This window comes from Tachyglossus aculeatus, chromosome 11, assembly GCF_015852505.1.
Source record: "Tachyglossus aculeatus isolate mTacAcu1 chromosome 11, mTacAcu1.pri, whole genome shotgun sequence".
NCBI lineage: Eukaryota > Metazoa > Chordata > Mammalia > Monotremata > Tachyglossidae > Tachyglossus > Tachyglossus aculeatus.
In genome coordinates, this window is record NC_052076.1 from 10,383,459 (window position 1) to 10,405,753 (window position 22,295).

Genomic DNA, 22,295 nt, shown 5'->3' on the forward strand with positions numbered 1-22,295 from the left:
GGGGGTCCCTGTGGTCCCCACACTCAAGTAAAAGTACATATGTAAATTATTTACTTATTTATATTAATGTCTGTCTCCCCCTCTAGACTGTAAACTCATTGTGGGCAGGGAATATGTCTGTTGATTGTTATATTGTACTCTCCCAAAAGGTTAGTGCAGTGCTTTACACACAATAAGCACTCAATAAATATTATTGAATGAGTGAATGAAAATAATAGGATTGGCTGGCACAAGGCTAAAGGGTCTTTGGAACCAATGAATCATGGCCTTAGTCCCCAGGGGAATGGTTTAAGGCTAGGACCAACTGCAAAGAAAGAAAAAGCATCCCCCTTCCCAGTTCATCCATGGCTTTCCTCGACCAGAGAAGTATCCTTAGAATCAGGTGTCAGAAGATGTGCTCCTTGGGTGGGCAGGGAAAAGCCCACGTGAAAAGCATCTTCAGTGTGCCCTTTCCACCCTTTGTCATTCCTTTGATTCCAGACACCCTGAGACCTGGGCTGGGATGCCATTCTTCCTCTATAAGGCTCTTGCGACCCGTGAAAACGATCGCGCCTGTTCGTTGTTCACTGGTTGCCTGGAAGCTCCATTTGCCAGGGGTGGAAGCTTGTTCCTGGCTCCCACCTTTGAATGAGAAATGGGACATTCACTTCAGTGGAATAAAGTCCCATTAATATTAAAAATGAGGCGTGTTTCACCTCCAGACACCAAGATCCATGCCAGCTCTGCCGGCCCCATGCAGCCAAAGGGTGGATCCAGAGAAGAGAGAAAGGGGTGGTTTTCTCCACTGAAGCCCCGATCACACGTTCTGGCCGGCAAATAACAATTACTAATGACATTTAGGAAGAAATTAATGATGAGAAATGCAAGTTGGCATTTCGGGCAGGCCGGTCAGATACTGTGCATCAGAGCTCACAAGAGACAGTGGGGAGGGAACATGTGGGTGGAAAATTAATTTTGTTATGTCAATATTCGACACCAACCCTCCCTGGAAGCTCTGACCTGATCCAGGCGTATGCCTCCCCCTCCCCCTCTTTAGCTGGAACCTGGCAATAGCAACGAGGCTATTGAGGAACCAAGTGAGTCTGTCAGAAGAGGGTGGAGTCTTGCCCCAGGTTAATTGTGTAGGATCAGAGAATAAATCCATAGCATTTATTGAGTACTTACTGTGTGCAGAGCACTGTACTAAGCACTTGGGAAAGTACAATATAACAGAGTTGGTAGACACATTCCGTGCCCACAACAGGCTTTCAGTCTAGAGGGGGAGATGGACACTAATATAAATTAATAAATTAAGGATAGGGACATAAGTGCTGTGGGGTTGAGGGAGGGGTAAATAAAGAGAGCAAATCCCGAGTACAAGGGTGAAGCAGAAGGGAGTGGGAGAAGAGGAAATGAGGGCCTAGTTGAGGAAGGCCTCTTAGATGAGATGTACCTCCAATAAGGTTTTGAAGGTGGGGAGAGTGATCATCTGTCAGATATGGAGGGGGAGGTCATTCCAGGCCAGAGGCAGGATGTGGGCAAGAGGATCTGAACATATCCCCCAGTTTGGAGGGATTATTTTCAAACCCCAGGAGCCCTAGTTTTTATCAGACATTTGCACTCTCCTCCTCTCTCTCCTTGGTTATCCCCACCTCCAACTGCCATAATAATAATAATATTTATTTTGTATTTGTTAAGTGCTTATTATGTTCCAAGCCCTGTATTAAGCACTGGGGTCAGGCTGACATAGCCCCTGTCCCAAATGGGGCTCACAGTCTAAGTAAGATTTAGTACAGTGCTCTTCACTAGTAAGTTCTCAATAAATACCATTGGTTGATATGATTTAATTCTCATTTTACAGATGAGGAAACCAAGGCATAGAAAAATGGAGTGATGTGCCCAAGGACACACAGCAGGCAAGCAGTAGAGGGGGATTAGAACCCAGGGCCTTGGATTCCAAAGCCCATGCTATTTCCACTAAGCCATTTTGCTTCTGAGGTTTTCATCCTGGAAGAAAAGAGAGCTATTCTAGGCTGCAAGCTCCTTGAAGGCAGAAATTAGGTCTACTAACTCTACTGTAGTCTCCAGCCACTTAATACAGTGCTACTACTAATAATAATAATGATGATGGCATTTATTAAGCGCTTACTATGTGCAAAGCACTGTTCTAAGTGCTGGGGAGGTTACAAGGTTATCAGGTTGTCCCATGGGGGGCTCACAGTCTTAATCCCCATTTTACAGATGAGGTAACTGAGGCTCAGAGAAGTGAAGTGACTTGCCCAAAGCCACACAGCTGACAATTGGCGGAGCTGGGATTTGAACCCATGACCTCTGACTCCGAGGCCCGTGCTCTTTCCCCTGGAAAGTAGTACTATAATACTACTACTTAGGCTGTGAGCCCAATGTGAGACATGGATGGCATCCAACTTGATTGACTTGTATCTATTCTAGTGTTTAGCACAGTGCTAGATATGTAGTAAGTGCTTAAATACCATAATTGTCATCATAATATTTTTTAATCAATTGAAAGCTACTGTAGCAAGTGCAGTTGGTCCCTTTTGCCTCTACCTATAGCAGGCAATAGAGTGGAAAAGTAAACTAGGCCACACTGAGATGCATCATGGTCTATTGGTAAAAGAAAGGGCTTGGGAGTCAGAAATCTAATCCCTGCTGCACCACTTGCCTGCTGTGGGACCTTGTACAAGTTAACTACTCTTTGCCTCAGTTACCTCATCTGAAAGATTGGGATTAAGACTGTGAGCTCCATGTGGGACATGGACTGAGTCCAAACTTGCACCTACCCCAGCTCTTAGTACAGTGCCTGGCATATAGTAAGTGCTTAACAAATACCATAAAAAGAACAAAAAAATTAAGGTACTAGTCACCCCACTTAGCACTGTTAATTCGTTCCACAAAATGAAAACTCCAAAGTACAGCGTCCCACAAGAAATCATGTAAAGTGCCTTAATGATATATTCCCAATGTCCAAAAAATTGATCCAACATTTGAAATATGAAAACTATGATAGCAAAAGACACAATCAATCATCCTATCACGTTTAGTGAGCACTGTGTACAGAACACTGTACTAAGCACTTGGGGGAGTACAATATAAGAGTGGGTGGATATGTTCCCTATCCACAACGAGCTAGCTGGGGGAGTTACATAATTGATCAATAGTATTAATCAAGCACATATTCTGCTCTCAGTACTAGGGAGAGTACAACAGAGTTAGTAGACACGATCCTTGCACTCCAAGGTTTCATAATCCAGTGAGATCGAATAGCAATGCAAATATAAACCAGTAATGAAAGACAGATTGATAGATTTGGTTTTCATATGTGCATACAGAATATAATTTTCCAAATGTAATTTTTCACATCTTTCTCAGTAAAAAGAGACCTTGTACTAATAATGCTTATATTATATATGTTAAACAGAACCCATTATTTCACGCTAAATGGAATTTAGCTTGAATCACTCAATCCAGTCAGTCAAAATTCTTCAAACGGAGGGGCAGGGTAGTGCTTAGCAATGTAAACGTCTCATTTGGAGTGAGATAGCTTGGTTTAGTGGGAAGAAAATGGGACTAGGAGTCAAGAAACCTGGTTTCAGATCCCAGCCATGATTTTGGTCTGCTGTGTGTGGTGCACAAGGTCACTCAGCCTCTCTGGATTTCACTTTCTTCATTTGTGAAATGGGCATAAATTAGATTGGGAGTGCTATGTGGGACAGGGACTTCAGTAGCCTTATATTAACCCCAGTATTTTAGTACATAGTGAGCACTCAATAATTGCCATAATTATAATAATGCCTGGAAATGCTACTACAGAAGAGTGGCAGATCTTGGGAGCCGAAAGAGTGGCAGACTTTAATCGGTGGAAGTACGTATTTTGCTCTCATTCTGTAAGGCACAGGCTCTGGGGAAAGAGCTCCCAGGCCTTGGGGCAGCCCAGATGACCTCTCAGGGTGCTTGGTGCCGCAGCAAGCGAGTCTCCGGTCCAGCCAAAGCTGAGCAATCCTGAGTGTTTTCACAAGCCGCGGTTAGATCATTAACCAGAATAGGTTTCAGCTGTGGTTTGGCTCGCTGGTGCATGCCCACAATTCATCACAGCAAATTAGGTTCATCTTCGCAACTTATCTTTCTACAGTTTGGTGGCACTTGAGGAGTGTTCAGAGCCCGCTCTGGGGAAGCCGTTCTGGAGATGAGGTTAGGGGGAGAAATGGAGCTGGAAGGATTCGGGTACCCAGGGGTGGGGGGACAGCACCCAGCCACTGACCCCAGCTACTGGCCCCTGCCTGACTGAGATGTTCCAGAAGATTCCTTGTCTGCAGTGACCTGGAAGGCGAGGGCCAGGTGTCCTCTTTTGGGGGTGGGTCCTGTTCTACATCATGACAGGGCTCAGGAGGGACCCAATCAGAGGGTGGCATCAGGTGGGTGAGCAGAGATGGACACAATGTTATCAGATTGGTCAAAACTCCCTGTCCCACATAGGGCTTCACAATCTAGCTTCTCCTCATTTTACCGGTTAGAAAGTTGAGTCCCAGAGAGTTTAAGTGACTTTCTCTAGGTCACATAGCAGGGCAGAGCTGAGACTTAAGCCTAGAACTTCAGCCAACCACTCCCATACTCCTTCCACTAGGCATGATGCTACTCCTGCAGTTGGCACAGCCATCCAATTGTCCCAGTCTCTGCTGCAGGAGAGGAAGTGTGATCCTCCTCTTCCTCTACAGCCTTATCTGCTCTCCTACTACAACCCAGCCCACATGTATTTGTTCTTCTAATGCCAACCTATTCACTGGACCTCTCTCTCATCTCTCTCCTCTTGCTCTTGCTCTTATCCTCCCTTCTTCCTGGAGCTTCCCTCTCCCTTTTCATTATTCTCCTCATCATCAAAGTCTTTCTGACCTCCCATTTCCTCCAGGAGGCCTTCTCTGATTGATTTCTCATCTCTTCATTCATTCAGTCGTATTTATTGAGAGCTTACTATGTTCAGAGCACTGTACTAAGTGCTTGGAAAGTACAATTCAGCTATAAAGACAATCCCTACCCAACAATGGGCTCACTACCCTCTAGGCTGTAAACGCACTATGGGCAGAGAATGTGCCTACTAATTCTCTTGCATTGTACTCTTAAAACAGTGCTCTGCATACAGTAAGTACCATTGATTAATGGATTGATTGACTATTTCTCCACCTCTAGCATTTCAGCCCTTCCGCATAATAATAATAATAATGATGGCATTTGTTAAGCGCTTACTATGTGTGAGGCACTGTTCTAAGCACTGGGAGGGGATACACGGTGATCAGGTTGTCCCATGTGGGGCTCATAGTCTTAATCCCCATTTTACAGATGAGGTAACTGAGGCTTGGAGAAGTTAAGTGACTTTCCCAAAGTCACACAGCTGACAAGTGGTGGAGCTGGAATTAGAACCCATGACCTTGGGCTCCCAAGCCCGTGCTCTTTCCACTGAGCCAGGCTGCTTCACATCACTTGAGTCCTTATTCCCTGAGATCATAGGTACTCACACCAACTCTTCCCATCCCGCTTACATACCTTTAAATTCTGTTGTTGTCCATTCCTGTAATTTCTTGTAGAATCTTTCTTCCCCTCTAGATTGTAAGCACCCTGAAAGCAGGCATTGTGTCTAGTTATCCTATTGTACTCTCCCACGGATTGAGTCCAGTGCTCTTCACAGAGTAAGGGCTCAGTAGTTACACTGACACTTTGTGGCCTGTGCCAGAAAGTTATCGCCTGGCCACACCAGAAATTCCTCGCTGGCCCAGAGGTGACAGGACTGGGGCAATTGGGGTGGCTGTGCCAACTGCAGGAGTGGCATCATGCCTAGTGGAAGAAGCATGGGATTAGTTGGCAAAAGTTCTAGGTTTATGTCTCAGTTCTGCTCTGGCCTGTTCTGTACACTAGAGCAAGTCACCTAACCTCTCTGGGCCTCAATTTTCTCATCTGTAAAATGAGGATGAGCTAGATTGTGAATCCTGTGTGGGACAAGGACTTTGTCCCATCTGATAACTTTGTGCCTATCCAGTACATAGTATATAGTAAACACTAAATAAATCCCTTTATTAATAAATTGCCACCACCCCTACCAAAAAGAGCCCCCTCTTGATGTATGGTCATTGCCAGAGTGGAGGAAATGGCAACTCATGCAGAGAGTACAATCTGGCCCTGTCTAGACTGTAAGCTCATTGTGGGAAGGGGATGGTGTCTTGTTTATTGTTATATTGTACTCTCCCAAGCATTTAGTACAGTGCTCTGCTCAAGGAAGCATTCAGTAAATACGATTGAGTGAGGGATAGACTAACTAGTGAGTCCCCACCCCCCTTTACCTATTGGAGTGGCCTGGGCAGTGGTCCCAGGAAGCAGGAAGAGAAGACCCACGGCCAATTCTGGAGAGAGCTGCCTTGGATGTTAGGTGGGAGAAGTCTGGCTCCTAGGACTTGTATCACTTTTTCTGGGTAACTGAAGGGAGAGCCTTGGACCCAGTCAGCCAGCATAGCTGAGCGTCCTTCCTTCAGCTTGGGGGAGAGTGGACACTTAGAGCAACAACTGAGTCCATTCATTTTGTCTACTAGGGAGCCTCTTGGGGTGTGTGCTTATCTGTGTACAAACAATTGTCTGGGTGTGTACAAAAGTGCACATTCAGGGGTGTGCACTTGCAGGTGTTATGTGTGGGTTTTCTGTTCCTTTGGACAGAGGAGGCTTTGGGGAGAAAGAGGCTTTCTCTGGAGAAGCAGTTGGGTTCTTTCCCTCCACTGGTCACCCCCCCCCCCCACACACACTTCTCTCTCTCTAGACAGACCTGTGGGGATGCTGACACTGTCCGCACACTATTTGTCCTCTGGACACTCAGTCAGGGCTGATCTGGGGGCGGTCTCTGGACAAGGGGAGCCGTCTCCAGAACACCCACTAGTGGGTATTTCTAACAGGAGCAAGAGCACTCCACTCTGGGCTTCCAACCGAGGTCCAGAGTTGTCTGGAAAGAATTCCACGGGTCCCCAAAGGCAGGAAGGAAAGTGCAGTCTCCACGCCAACTGTCCCCAGGGGGTAGCAAATGCCCGCTTCTCTGGGCTTTTAACCCCTAGTGAGGGAACAGGGTTCACACCTGAGCATAGTAATAATATTGGTTTTTAGTGAGCACCCACTGGGTGCCACACACTATGATGGATAGTATGCGTGTGTGTTTGTGTTCATGCATGTGCATATGTGCATGTGCATGTTTGTGTGTTGAGGGGGGCAGGTGGGTGTTTAACAGGAAACAGTGACATCCTTGGCCATTTCTGTGACACAAGGTTTGTTTTTCCAGCAATATCAGACTGGACTGTCTTGTCAGGCTGGGTGGGAAGGAAAGTTTTGGAATAAAAGGTGGACCCCGGGGGAGTTGTGCATGCAATGAAGCCTTCCCACCACCTGACTTGAGCCTCCTGGTGAATCTTTGCCTGGTGAATCAGAGTCTCAAATAGGGCCTGGCTCTTATGGCCTTAAATGGGGCTGAATTGAGGCTCAGACTGGGTGGGATTTTGGGAACTCTCAGACCCTGGGCATTTTTTTGTTTGTTTGTTTGACAGTGTGGTGAGGGGTCTGTCAAAAGGAAATGGGCTTATATTGTAGAAAGAAGGATTTAGGTTAGAAGTAAGGAAAAATTTCCTGCCATTCAGGGTTGTGCAAGAGATTTTAGTCAGGGGGACAGGTGACCAAGAGAAGTTGTAGAAACCCAGACCCAGAATCTTTCCATTCAGTGAGGCACACACTTGTCTGGGGAGGGGTTTACTTGTGTTCTTGTTTGGAGGTAGGAAGATGGGTGTGATGGGCTCCCTGGAGTTCCATGATTCATTGGATAGAAGATGTGGACATGCTTCTCCCCATGCCCCCCAACCCAACTGCCCCAGGGAAGAGGAGGGTAATTAATACTGAGGTGTTTCTCCCTCTGTCATCCCATCCCCACTGATGAAGCGAGATGGTGATTTGGGACTTGTCCAAGGCCAAGTATGGAGGGACAGAAAGGCAGGGCCCAGATGGAAGAATGGGTTTCTTTTTGGTTATCATTTATGAGCTGACTCTTTGCCAGGCACTGTACTAAGCACTGGGAAAGATACAAGCTAATCAGGTTGGACACAGTCCATGGCCCACATGGGGCTTACAGTGTTAATACCCACTTTACAGATGAGGCAACTGAGGCACGGAGAAGTTCAGTGCCTTGCCCAAGGTCACACAGCAGACAAGTGGTAGAGCTGGGATTAGAACATAGGTCTTTCTGACTCCCACTAAGCTCTATCCATTAGGCCATGTTGCTTCCTTTTCTTGGGAACCTGCTAGAGGGGAGGGCAGTGTGCTTTGCCACATATCTCCAAGTGGTGGCTAGGGGGTTATCTAGGCTGGGCATGTGTGTGTGTGTGTGTGTGTGTGTGTGTGTGTGTGTGTGTGTGTGTGTGTGTGTGTGTAGATCTGAGCCCATCACTGCTCCCATAGTAACACCTTAGGGTGATTCTTCCTCCCCTCAGAGACAAACACCCACACTTAGAACCATGCCAGTGTTCAAAAAGTCTTTCAGTCTCATTTGGTTCTGACAGCAGCAGTTAAGTTCATCTCCACCACCCCCATCTATGGCAGCAACATCAGGAAACCCCCATCCACGTATTTCCCTGCTCGCCAGGATCAGCTAGAAACCCACTGATGAGGGGCAATCTACATTTTTGAGTAAAATTCTCCCAAGCGAGCACGGCGTCTCTGGAGGCTGTGTATTCTTAGTTCCCTTGTTTTGTTGGGTGCCTGAGTGTATCCGTGTGTGTTTACGGCTAGATTCTCTAATAGAAGGCTTGGGTTCTGTCTTAATAATCTATTCTCAAGTGGGTTTTAGTTCCAAAGTGCTGCAAAGAAAGTATGTCTTCCCTTGGGCTTCACTGTACTTTTTTCACAACAACATTTAATCCAGGGTTTTGTGGGGAGAACATTGCCCCATCAAGTGACCCTCACCTCTAGATGGGGAAGGGGGAGCGAGAACGAGGTGTGGGCCTTCTTGAGGGGTGGGGGCGGGGGGGTGTAGTCAAACCCTGAAGGAGAAAAGTGGGCTTGGGGTGGGAGGAAGAGGAGCTAGCTCTGCCTGGGAAGGCATCTTTCCTGACCCCTTTGGTTTTTTCAGCAGCACAGCAACGCTGGAAAGAATCATGACTCCAACTTGGACTGGCCCCAAGGAATTCTGAGGAGAAATTATGCAAGTCCCGGGCCCCTCGGGGCTGCAGGGCGGGCATCCCAAAAGACCAAGGGATTGGAAGCTTGCCGGGGGCCATGCAGTAGCAGCCTGATGGAGCATGGCCCCCACGAAGCCCAGAGCAAAGGTCTCCGCTCTCCCGCGCCCCTCCCCATTTTGTTCTCGGCCCCCGGGCCCATAGGGAGAGACCATGGTTTGGAGATGAACGTTTACCTTCTAATTCTTTTTTAATGCGATCTCTCCTTCCAAAACAGAGATTTCCAAAACTTGTGAAGGTGGGCCTTGGGTGAATTGTTCCCCATAGGCCCAGTGTGGGCCAAGGCTGGCTTGACGGTGGGAGATGTCAGCCTTGTTCGCTGGCAAAGCCAGGAGTGGATACCTCCCTATGCTTTCCTCTTCCCCATTTGTAAGCCCCTCCGTTAGATGGGGAGTGCCATGAGGGCAGGGTTTGGGTCATTTTCTGCCATTGTAAGCACCCAGGCACTTAGTACATTGTTCGGCACCCAGTAGGTGCTTAATAAATATTACTGATGATGACAGAGAAGGCACTTTCAGTTTTTTTGGCCACCATTTCTAGACACCATCCAGACCAGAACAAGCACCCAGGGTTCTGGCGGGGGCTCACAGGATTTGCCGAACCCCGGGATAACTCAGAGGGTGGTTAGTCAGAGGACTATTTAAGGCTGAAAATCTTCTCAATGGACCTCTTTCCTGCCCACCTCCTAGCTCGTGGCACCCACTGCTCTGGTAGGAGCAAGACCAGAAATAAGTTGAGGTATTTACTGAGTGCTTAATGTGGGCAAAGCACTGTACTAAGTGCACAGAAGAGTATAGTGCGTTCGTAGACATTGTCCAGCTTACAATCCAGTGGGATGGACAGACGTCAAAATAATTGCAGATAAGGGAATCAGTAGTGTATAAAGATAAGGAGCCACATTATGGACAGGCAATGTGTCTGCTGATTCTGTTGTACTCTCCTTAGCACTTAGTACAGTGCTCTGCACAGTAGTAAGTGCTCAGTAAATATGATCAACTGATTGATTGATTAATGAGAGAGTGCCAGTGACCCTGCACAAACTATTAGCATCATAATTAGTTTCTTCCCGCAGACTCTTGGTCCTGAATCTTAGCGAATGGTCCAAGGCTTGCCCTTCATTTACCCCTGGAGGCTCCTTCCCCATTATTATGAAGACATTACTCTGTGCCAAGCACTCTGCAGCGGGCTTTATCTCTACTCTCGTGCAATAATGATTGTGATACTTGCGAAGTACTATGTGCCAAGCACTGTTCTAAGCACTAGGGTAGTTGCAGTGTAATGAGGTCAGATGCAATTCCTGTCCCACATGGGACTTACAGTCTAAGAGGGAGGGAGAACAGGTATTTCAGCCCCCATTTTGCAGATGAGGAAACTGAGGCTCAGGAAACTGAGAGACTTGCCCGAGGTCACACAGCAGGCAAGTGGCAGAGCCAGGATTGGAACCCAGGTCCTCTCACTCCAAGACCTGGGCTTCTTCCGCAAGGCCATGCTACTTCTGTATATTCCCAAGCACGTAGTAGAGTGGTCTGCAGACAGTACATGCTCCATAAATACCACTGACAGATGGATCGATTGATTGTTGGGGTAAAAACATAAAGATAAACATTTTGGGCCTATCCTGTTACCAGGGGGAAGGGAAAAAAAAAGCCACCCAGCATTGGTAGGTGTGAGACAAATCGTGGAAGGTGGCAGAGACTCACTGCTTCTTTGGATGAACAAGGCCAGGTCCTTGGGCCCCGCTCCCGCTCCCACCCCCAGGTATCTCCTAGAACCGAGTGCCTTGCCCCGAGAGGAGAGAGAGGAGGGAAATTTGTCACCTGTTTTGCGGGGAACCTCGGTCATCCGAATCACTTTTAATGAAGCGCATTAACTAAATTGTGTCCTGAGCATTCATTCAGCTCCATTTATGGCACACTCTTGAGTACGTTTACTGTTTGTCAGAAGTGCAAACTAGTGAACATATGAGGCTTTAAGACAGGCCATCTGTTAGTCTTAGACCCTTGGATGCTTGTCAAACGGTTCTAAAAATAAGCACACACAAACAGCGGGGGGGCAAAGGTGATTTTTCTTTAGCGTCATTTAGCAAGTGGAACGCAGAGACAGAGACACATACATACACACACACACCCTCTCCCCTGCTCTGCCCCTTCTTCCTCCAGCCCCCTCCCCACCTCCAAAAAAAGGGGCGTGCCAGTCGGAGGGAAAAGAGAAAGGTAAATGGTTAGGAGGTCATATTTATTTCCCTTCCGGCTGGTTCTTTGCTTCCTGCGGTGCCACCTCTTCTGCAGCTCTGACATACCCCAAATGCCTCTCAAGCTTAGCCTTAGCATGGCACCAATTGGAGGCTCATTGTTTTTTCCCATCGGGAGCGGTAATCTCCCAAGGCTGATGCAGAGCCCTACCTATGTCCTCTACCTGAAGTAATCTCTCTATAAAGCCAAGCCTTCAAAGAAGCTGACCTTCATTGATGGGGCCTGGTTCGTTGAGCAAATAGATGCCAGTGGAAATTCAGAAGGGGAAATCGAGGGAGGGAGTTAAGTGGGAGAGAGGAGTGGAGTGAGGGGCAGGGGAATCAGAAGAGGAGGCTGGTCTCCTTGAGTTAGTGTCTTTTGTGGTGGATGGGGTTGGGGCTTTAAAGCAGAGAAGCAGCGTGGCTCAGTGGAAAGAGCATGGGCCTGGGAGTCAGAGGTCATGGGTTCAAATTCTGGCTCCACCACTTGTCAGTTGGGTGACTTTGGGCAAGTCACTTAACTTCTCTATGCCTCAGCTACCTCATTTGGAAAATGGGGATTAAGGCTGCGAGCCTCCTGTGGGACAACCTGATCACCTTGTAACCTCCCCTGTGCTTAGAACAGTACTTGGCAAGTAGTAAGCGCTTAATAAATGCCATCATTATTATTCCAGTGCTTAGAACAGTGCTTTGCACATAGTAAGTGCTTAATAAATGCTATAAAAAAAGAGGGAGTCATAGAAAGCCTCAGGCCCATCTTGGTTCGGGGATGGGGGCTGAGGTATTTGTGTATGTCTGTCACTCTGCCACGTTGACCGGCATAATTCACTATTGATTGGGTGTGAGGAGCAGGATATTTCCTGCATATGAATCCTGCTGTGGGAATTGATTTGCTTAAAGAGACAGGGGCTGTTGTTCCGGGCTGGCCACCCCCTGGTACCAGAGAGGTACAAGGGAGCCCTGGAGGCAGGAGCCTGGGGCTCCCGGCAGAAGGTTTAAGGTTTCAGAAGTGGGGAAGGCTGTTCAGGTTGGGGATGAAGCTCCTCCTGGAAGACAATCCAAGAAGGACGGGGCGCGCTCGGTCTCCAGAGATCTCCAGGGGCTGAGAGATCCCGCAGTCTCCTTCTGCCACCAACAGCAGAGACCACATTCCCAGTATCGGCTAGTGGTCATGGCTCCTGGGACTCCCAGTGACCCCAGCTCTTAGCAGGGAGCCTGGTGGCAGGGGAGTACAGGAAAGAGCTTCTGTCTCTTTGCCCTCCTGAGGACTCTCCCCAATCCTCCTTGGCCCCAGATCCCCCGGCTTGGGCTCATCTTATCTCACCACAGTGTCTGTTGAAATGATGGTGGGGCCCATGTTCTCTTTGGTAGGATTTTGTATCTTGGAACTGCCAAAGGTCATCTGGTCCAGCCCTCTGCCCTCGGGTAGGGGAACACTTTGCCTCAGACAGAAGGAGAGTGACTAGAGGGCCTACCTCCTCCACACATCCCCACATACCTGAGCGACAAAGAGGTGTGACATCTATAAAGAGGGGGATGAGGACCTATTCCCCTGGATATGGCTGGGATTTGGGATTGAATCATAGGTGACCGGTGAGCTGAGCTACTGGGCCTGCCCAAGATCCAAATGAGGAAATTCGGAGAGTCTAAGGAAAAGATGCAAGAACACCTGGTCAAAAGGACCCCGGTCTGCTCCTCAGAGCCCTCCACCGTGGGATATTAGTATTTGATAAGGGGTTACTAAATGCCGAGCACTGTGCCGAGCACTGAGGGAGATAATCAATCAATCAATGGTATTTATTGAGCACTTACTATGTGCAGATCACTATTCTGAGCGCTTGGAAGAGTACATTACAACTGAATTGGCAGACACGTTCCCTGCCCACAGTGGCCTTACAGTCTAGAGGGGCAGATAGACTTAATATACATAAATAATTTATAATATATAACTTTTTAAAAATGGTATTTGTTAAGCAGTTACTATGTGCCAGGCACTGTTCTAAGCTCGGGGATAGATACAAGGTAATCAGGTTAGATACCGTCCCTGTCCCATATGGGGTTCATAGTCTTAATCCCCATTGTACAGATGAGGTATCTGAGGCCCAGGGAAGTGAAGTGATTTGCCCAAGGTCACACAGCAGACGAGTGGCAGAGCCGGGATTAGAACCCAGGTCCTTTTGATTCCCAGGCCTGTGCTCTATCCACTAGGCCATGCTGCTTCTATATATAACTCATATATAGATACATGTATTTATGTAGATGTAAGCTTGGATGCAGCATGTCTACTGTGTGACCTTGGGCAAGTCACCCAGATCCCTACCAGTTGCCCGGCGGTCCTCGGAAGCATGGTGGGTATTAGCCCCTTGCCGTGGGCTTTCACCTTTTTCACAAGCTCCAGAGCTGTACACCTGTGACTGGCTGTCAGTGAGAGGAGACTCAAGTGCCAGCCTCCCTGCCGGCCGGCCTCGTGGGCGCTTTCCAGTTCCCCTCTCTCCCACCGCTGATCTGTTTGGGGCTGGAGAGTTTGAGTCTGCAGCGTCAGTGACATCTTTAAAAGACAATTTTCCTCCTTCCAAACGAGGCTAATTTTAGCAGTGCCAGAAACAAAGAAATCTACATTAAGCAAAGAGGCCACGTTTGAAGGCCACGGGGCGGAAGGAACCCTGTGAGGCAGTCTGATGGAGCTCCCTGGAAGCCACCCCCTCAGTCTGTGACTCTGAACTGCAGGGTGGCCACTCTATCTCTGTTTGGGGCTATTGAGTGCATGGGGTTGCAGGGGCTCCTTGGGAAGTTGGTTAGCCAGATGTGTGCTGAAATGACAGGGCCCAGAAATGCCATCATCTCTCCCCCCGGCTTCCCAGGGTCTCCCTTGATCAGGAGCTGGACAATAGCCCATAGGCAAGAAAGCTGAAAGAACAGGTATCCTTCTGCTGTGGGGCAAGCAGTTGTCTTTCCTTCACTGCTCCCGATCTTCTCTCACCGCTCCTCCATTTCTTTAGAGACCATCCCCAGGCCAATGTGGAAGACACCTTCGTTTTCACCCCATGGAGTCTTCCCCTCCCAAAGCCTGTTCGAGCTGACCAGCCCGGGCAGGGGCAGAGAGGGAGGGAGTGAAGAGGGCGGGTCTCCTGGAGAGAAGCCACCAAAGGGGTCACTGGAAAAGAAGTCTTGAGGCTTGGGGATTCTCCCGGCTCCTGAAATTGACCAGCTACTCCTGCCTGGCCCTTTGATTTGGAAAGAGCTTCGAGAGGTCACGGCGGACCAGGAACGTGTCTACCAACTCTATTGCAGCAGACTCTCCCAAGCCCCTAGTACAGTGCTCTGCACCCAGTAAGCACTCAAAAAATACCACTGATTGATTGCTTGAGCCCTGTAAGAAGCAACATGTCCTAGTGGAAAGAACCCAGGAATAGGAATCAGGGGCCTGGGTTTTCATCCCAACTCCACTACTTACCTGCTGGGTGACCTTGGGCACTTAACTGTCTATGCCTCAGTTTCCTCATCTGTAAAATGGGGATTAAATGCTAGTGTTCCCTCCCCTTAGTCTGTGAGCCCAGGTGGGACAGAGACTGTTTCTGATTGTGCCTATCCCACTGCTTAGCACAGTGTTTGGCACATAGTAAGTGCTTACCAGACACCACAGTTATTTTTATTACTATCCTACTGTACTCAGGCAGGACCACATGCGAATCCTCCCATCCAACCAAGACTCACTCCCATCTTCAAAGACCTTCAGGGAGATTCTACAGCCATACCCCACCTTCATCCCTTTCAGCGACTGATACCTCTTCTTTATATCTAACCTAAAGCCTCATACTGCAACTTAAGAGAGAGGATTGTGGGCCAGTAGTGGGACAACCGGAATCCATTGTGCTTTCAACAGAATGGTCATCTGCTGGACATGGGATCGTGGTCAGGCAGACTCTTTGTCTTCCATCTGGCACCCTTGGCAAGGGTCCAGGGAGAAGGGTCTGGAAGATCCTGCCTCTCCCCAGGCTGTCCCGCACTCCCCATTAAGATGGTGGGCAGCAGGGATCAGGAAAACCATATTGAGGACCACAGGAGAGCAGTTAGGGTGGCTGACACTGACACTTCTCAGAAACAATGGATGTTGGTGGCTGGACCCCACAATCCCCTGGCTTGGTGGATAGAGCACTGGCCTGGAAGTCAGAAGGGCCTACCTGGGTCTAATCCCGGCTCCTCCACTCGTCTGCTGTCTGACCTTGGGTAAGTCACTTCATTTACTTGGCAGGTAATAAGCGCTTAACAAATACCATCGTTATTATTATTATTCACTTCTCTGTGCCCCAGTTACCTCATCTGTAAAATGGGGATTAAGAATGTGATCCCCACATGAGACAGGGACTGTGTCCAACCCAATTTGCTTGTATCCACCCCAGCACTTAGTACAGTGCCTGGCACATTGTAAGCACTTAACAAATACCACCATCATTATTATTAATCCCAGTTGGTGCTAAGGATATTGGAGACTGTTCATGCTAACTCACAGTACTGCCGGAGGAATGGGCCGGGACCTGAACTCCGAACCAGAGCTAGGTCTCAGGGCCAGATCTGTTGGGTCTCCTCCCCTCTCAGCCTCCTCCCCTCCCACCCGAAACCTCCCCCCGGGTAGAATGTCCTCTTAGCCCATGTCTAGGTGGTGGGATGGTGGGGAGGAGGGTCTCATCGAGTGGTTCATTATCAGATTTAGAGCCACATACCATTCTCACATTGACCTGCCTGGTACAATCAATAATGGCAGCCGAACCTGTTTCAATTCATGTTCCCCGACCGGTAGCCCAGGCACGCTGCATCTAGTGCTGATTGTGCATTATCTCCTAAATGACACCACTGAAATAAGTATAGATCTGCCTAGCAGGGAGAGGCCAAGCTTCGATTCCGCGATGGTAAAACTTGCGCGTTTTTTATATATTTATCGGTATTCAGCACAACCTAAAAATAGGCCCATCACAGAGCCCAATTGGCAGAGTCAATTCCAAAATGCTCAGGGGTAAAGGAGAGCGTGGGGGAGGGAGGCGCTGGGGCTATTTCTCCTCCCTCCACCCTTTGGGGTTCCAGAGGGCAGCATTTTAACATGTCGATCGCCCACTTGTTGATCAATGCCACCGCTCGCCTTGACAGCCACGTTCAGTTCAATATTATAACTTTGTTAATGGCTGTTCCTTTTGTGCTCTGCCAGGTGGCAGTTCAAAGGTCATCCTTCGGAAAAGCTGGCACTCCAGGCTCAGGCCTTGAGGGACCAGATTTGGGGTTGACTTGGCGAATACCTACAGAAATCAGTGTCCATGCACTCCCTGCCCTCAGGCCTCTTGGTATCTTAGAATCTTAGGAACCATCAGGGCGGGCTTCAGACAGTAAGCATGGAGGCAGTTACCTCAGCAGTGACAGGGAGATGTCAAAAATTGGGAAGCTTCCACCTCAACAGAAGCGGTGCTTGCATGAACCGGGGCCTGGGAGGGAAACACAATGGCTTTGGACTTATGGGGGGCGGAGGTGTGGAGTGGATCAGGGCACCCCCCAACCCACGGGAGAAACCCCCCAAGGAAGCTCTGTGGATTCAGGCTGCAGCCCAAAATAATGACAACATACAGAATGTGCTCACCCAAGCTAAAGAAATTACATCATATGGAAGGGGAATGGATGCTGAGTTTTTCCCTGCCTGGGGGCGTCAGCCCTAGGAGCTGTAGGTATCAATTGATGACTATGCCGCAGTTGAGAGTGAAAGAATAGATGCAAATAATAAACACAAGTGAATCCATAAATAAAAAATGAGCAGATGAATAGGTAAATACATAAAGTGGCAGGGGGGGTGCCCTGCCTAGGCAAGGGGCTGGGTGTAGGGGGATTCATCAGGGAAGTGACTTTTTGGAGGTGGGGGGATGGGGTACATATTCTAGATTTCTTTCACGTTTTGAAAACAAAGCTTCTCAATATATTCCCCTGTCATCTCTCTTTCCGTTCATTAATGTGGAGCTTGGAATTAAAATGAGCATTTGGTTTTGATGGTAGTTCTTAGTTCTATCAGTCAGCACTGCACAGGCTGATACTAAGTGAAGCCTCTGTATAATGAATATCTTTATTTGGAAAAAAAAAGAGAAAACCCCATAGAATGAGGATTCTGTTTGGTCCCAGCACGTTTCTGGGTAATTTTGTGTTTTGTACCTTATTTAGGCTTCTCAAAGAGAATGGAAATAAAATGCACCCGAATCTCCTTCAACTCAAAAGGATTTCCAGTATTTTGTGTCTTTGTCTATTGGTTGGGGGTGGACATATTGGTCGGACTTTTAATTTTGCACAATAGGCAGGATTCTAGTGAGCATCTTAAGAACCTGACCAGATCTGGCTTTTCGGATTTTTGGTCTTTTCAGAAAGCCTTGTTGTCTAGACTTTCCTTAGCTTACCTGCCACCTGCCACAGTGAACTTGGAAACGAAACTCAACTGTCACTTCTGACCCCTGCTGGTCAGTTCCTGTGCCTGCAGGAACCAGAAAACCCGGCAGGACGCCGGGTTTGAAATAGGGTCACCGCTTCATGGAGAGTGAATGGAGGCCTGGGTGCAGTGGGTTCGTCAGTTAAATATTTCCACAGTTTTCCACTCTCCATTAAACAGATGCTGTTACTCTAGCAAATTTCAGTTGCCGGGGCAAAGATGAGGGGTGGGGCGGTGAGGGAGGTAACCCCCTGTTTCTGTAAGAATGGTGGCTTCAACCTGGGTGATTTAGTGGAAGCAGATGATTCACAAAAAGTTAAAAAGCTGCCCCCCACAGCATGTGAAACGGGGGTCATCCTAGGTAAATAAATCAACTCCATGTCTAGCGGGTGGACTTTCCGACATGATATTCCCCTTGGCAAACCTGAGCAGGGGCTTGGTCTGGGATCCCCTAAGGTCTCTCAAGCCTTTGGAGTCCGAGGGATAGTTCCCCCCATCTCTGAAGAAGCAGGGGAAGGGGGCTCACTCATTTCCCCGAAAGGATAAATTATGCGGCTGCCGATTGGAAATCCAGCTTCTCAATCACATCGAGATTTATTTCTCTCTGGCACAAAGCAACATGACTGGATTGTGATGCATCCTTGCACGAGTCAAAGAGACTCTTGGGCTCGAAGGGAGAGGAATGGGAGAGAGATAGAGAGCAGGGGAGAGACAGAGACCCGGGGAAGAGAGGTGGAGAGTGGGAGAGAGAGACAGAGCAGGAAGAGAGAGACAGAGAGGTAAGGAGAGAGAAAGGGAGTGTTTGGGAGGTGTTTATAGGGCTGAATGACAAAGATTTACTTCCCTTTAAAATGAGCTATTTCTTCAGGGTATTATGTTAGTGATTTCTGTGCCTCTCGCATGTGTGTGAGTGTGTGTGTGTGTGTGTGTGTGTGTGTGTGTGATTGCTGACCAGACCGATGGTTCAGCTGAAGAATATCTTGGATTGAGAAATGCATGCCACAATGCCTGTCTCTGCCGGCACCCCTACCTCCTATTAGGGAGAAAAAGAGAAATGCCACCCGGAGGGGATCAAGGTGTTAAAGGATTGATTTTTCCTCTTAATTGTTGCAGCAAAAAGAAAATATCAAGGGGATATTTCCCGCTACCTCCCCTCCCCCAGTGTCACCCTTTTCCCCGTATGAATCAGAACCCTTGCGGGCGATCTTGATGGGGGTCAAACAGAAAAAAAAAAAAGCAAAGAAAACCCAAGTGCATGCAGGCATTAACAGATCTAACACTGCAAAGTGAATGTGTCATGTTGGCAGCTGTTACTTATGAGTACTTTTTCTTTATTGCATTTTGTTTTGTAATAATTGAGAAGCTTTTATGTGGCGTTCTGCATAAATGGCCCAGAGTAGGAGGGTATAGGCATGCTTTCTATTATTCTCTCCCTCATCCACATCTCCTTTTCTCGTCTTTCCAGAACCACACGTTGAGCCAGCACTCACAGTAAGGCCACTGGCACGACAGGACATCTCTCTGCAGAAGACTTGACGGAGACGCAGTGGGGAGGGCTATTTGAACATTACATCCAATCAAAGTGTCATTTGCAACCCAGATGTAAAACTCTAATGATTTGGCCATGAGGCGCTGCTATTATAAGCAGCTGGAAATGAATATTAATGGAAGAGATTAAAAGTATTCCATGCTCAGTATTTTTTATTGTCCTGCTTCAGCCTAGTGTACTTTAGGGCTTCTGCTACCAACTGAATTTATAGTGTTAGAACAACCTGCTTTTTGAGGCTATTGTCTTTTGTTGCTCCTTGTATTATATTGATAGGTAAAGAGGGTTAGGTTGTGATTTTCTTTTTGTTGAGGACTTTTAATTGCAATTTTAGGTCATTGTGCGTTGTGATGTGATTGCTTGGCTATTGTCTGAATATTTCTTTTGAATTTTTTAATTAAGGACTAATGCTTTGATTGGATTTGCCAGTTCACCGGACAGTGATTAAAACTATGTAATGAATATAATCGGTTTCAGTGCAACTGGATGGTCTGCTTTTTAAATGTGACTTAATCTGACTGCAATAACTAGTACAGTTCAATAAAGAGAATCCATGAGATTAGTGTCTGGGATTTTGAATCTACCTCACAGTCTGCCCCCATTCCCTTTTTTGAACTGGTGAAGGCATCCAGGGTAAGGCCATTTCTCACCCTTGGAAAGGAAGCTCTCTGTGACCTGTGAAAACTGACTGGATCCTCATGTAGGGGTGGGGGAAGTGTGTTTTCTGAATTGGTTGGGCTTGTTTCCCTGACTAGAAACTCAGTCTCTTCTCCTCCCACCTCCTCCTCTATCTCCTCCTCCTCCTCCTCCTCCTGTTTTTCCTTCTCTTCCTTTTCCTTCTCTTCCTCCTGCTCCTTCTCTTCCTCCACTTCCTCCTCCTCCTCCTTCTCTTCCTCCACTTCCTCCTCCTCCTCCTTTTCTTCCTCTTCCTTCTCCTCCTTAATTTTATCCTCCTCCTCTTCCTCTTCCTCTTCCTCTTCATCCCACTCCCGTGTCCCAAAGTGAGTCTCAGGTGAGAACAGGTTATTAAATTGCTTATTTTCATTTTTATCACTTGTATCCATGTTCTTAGTTTTACTTAATGTGTATTTGGCAATAATAATAGTATTGGTAGTTGTTAAGCACTTATTATGTGCCAAGCATTTACTAAGCACTGGGGTAGTAATACTACTACTTTTTCTTGTCTTGTCTAATGCTGTCGAGTCGTCTCTGACCCATACCAATTCCATGGACACATCTCTCCCAGAATGCCCTATTCTCCACCTGCAATCATTCTGGTAGTGTATCCGTAGAGTTTTCTTGGTAAAAATCCGGAAGTGGTTTCCCATTGCCTTCTTCCAAGTAGTAAACTCGAGTCTCCGCCCTCAACTCTTTCCCGTGCCGCTGCTGCCCGGCCAGGGTGAGTTTTGACTTTTGTAGCAGATGGCCTGCCACTTGCTAGCTACTGGTTAAGCTAGGAATGGAATGGGTATGCCTCTGCGTGACTCTCCCTCCCATAGTTGAGACTGGTAGAGTACTGGAAACTCCAGGAGCGATGCTGGGGAGGGTACTACTACTACTACTGCTACTAGTGATAATAATAGTAATAACACTAATACTTGTTAAGCACTTACATGCTAGCATTCTCAGGGCTAGCATACAGATAGTGGCTGAGGACCAGGCACCAGAGGGGAGGGGGCCCCTACTACTGATGCTGTTGAAAAGATTGTAAGCTTCTCGAGGGCAGGAATCATATCTACCAATTCTTGTGTTCTCCTAAGCACTCTGTGCACATTGAGGGCTCAGTAAATAACATTGATTGATTGAGCATCTCCTTGGTGCAGAGCACTGTACTAGACGTCTGGGAAAATTCAACAGAAGGAAAGGCCAACCTTCCCCTTAATGTGTGGTCCAGGGAAAAAGACCACTAGCCTGGGAGTCAGGAGACCTGGGTTCTGAGCCCAGCTCTGCTACTTGCCTGCTGTGTGACCTGGGGCAAGTCATGTGTGACCTGTGGCAAGTCATGCCACTGTTTTGAGCTTCAATTTCCTCATTTGTAAAATGGGGATAAAAGGCCTTGCTGTGCCTTCCATTTAGACAGTGGACCATATCTGTAAAATGGGGATTAAGAATGTGAGCTTCATGTGGTATAGGGACTGTGTCCAACCTGATTAACTCGTATCTACCCAGTGCTTAGTACAGTGCCTGGCACAGTAAATGCTTAACAAAAAGCACAATAATAATAACTATGGAACAGGGACATAGAAAGTGCTTAATGAATACCACTATTAGTAGCGGAGCCAAGCAGACAAACACACAAGAAGTGAAGTATGTTCTAAACCGTAAGCTCCTTGTGGGCAGGGACAGTGCTTACCAACTTTGCTGGATTGTAGTTTCCAAAGAGCCTAATATAGTGCTATGCACACAGTAAACACTCAGAATATTAATAATAATAATTGTGGTATTTGTTGATGATGATGATTATGGTATTTGTTAAGCGCTTGCTATGTACAAAGCACTGTTCTAAGCTTTGGGGCGGATACAAGGTGATCAGGTTGTCCTACGTCGGGCTCACAGTCTTAATCCTATTTTACAGATGAGGTAACTGAGGCACAGAGAAGTTAAGTGGCTTGCCCAAGATCCCACAGCTGACAAGTGGTGGAGCTGGGATTCGAACCCATGACCTCTGACTCCAAAGCCCATGCTCTTTCCACTGAGCCACGCTGCTTCTCCAAGTGCTTACTATATTCCACTCCCCCCTGCAACACACACACTGTACTAAGCCAGGGTAGATACAAGATAATCAGATCCCACAGACTAAGTAGAAGGGAAAAATAAGTATTGAAT

At 47.6% G+C, this 22,295-nt stretch overlaps 1 protein-coding gene across 2 annotated transcripts in view; it reads left to right on the top strand.

Annotated features, from left to right (window-relative positions):
- The window catches only part of ZNF423 (zinc finger protein 423), a 370,693-nt gene extending 350,672 nt beyond the window's left edge, over positions 1 to 20,021 (top strand). The window contains exon 8 of one of the 2 annotated variants that reach the window (XR_005453022.1): positions 19,389 to 19,404. Coding sequence is in view for 1 of the 2 variants with exons in the window: in XM_038754398.1 (XP_038610326.1) it covers positions 19,389 to 19,418 (30 nt within the window). In the remaining variant the exon portion in view is untranslated. Of the gene's footprint in view, positions 1 to 19,388 lie in introns of both variants that reach the window. The other variant, XM_038754398.1, reaches the window with a different exon arrangement.
- The last annotated feature ends 2,274 nt before the right edge of the window (positions 20,022 to 22,295 follow it).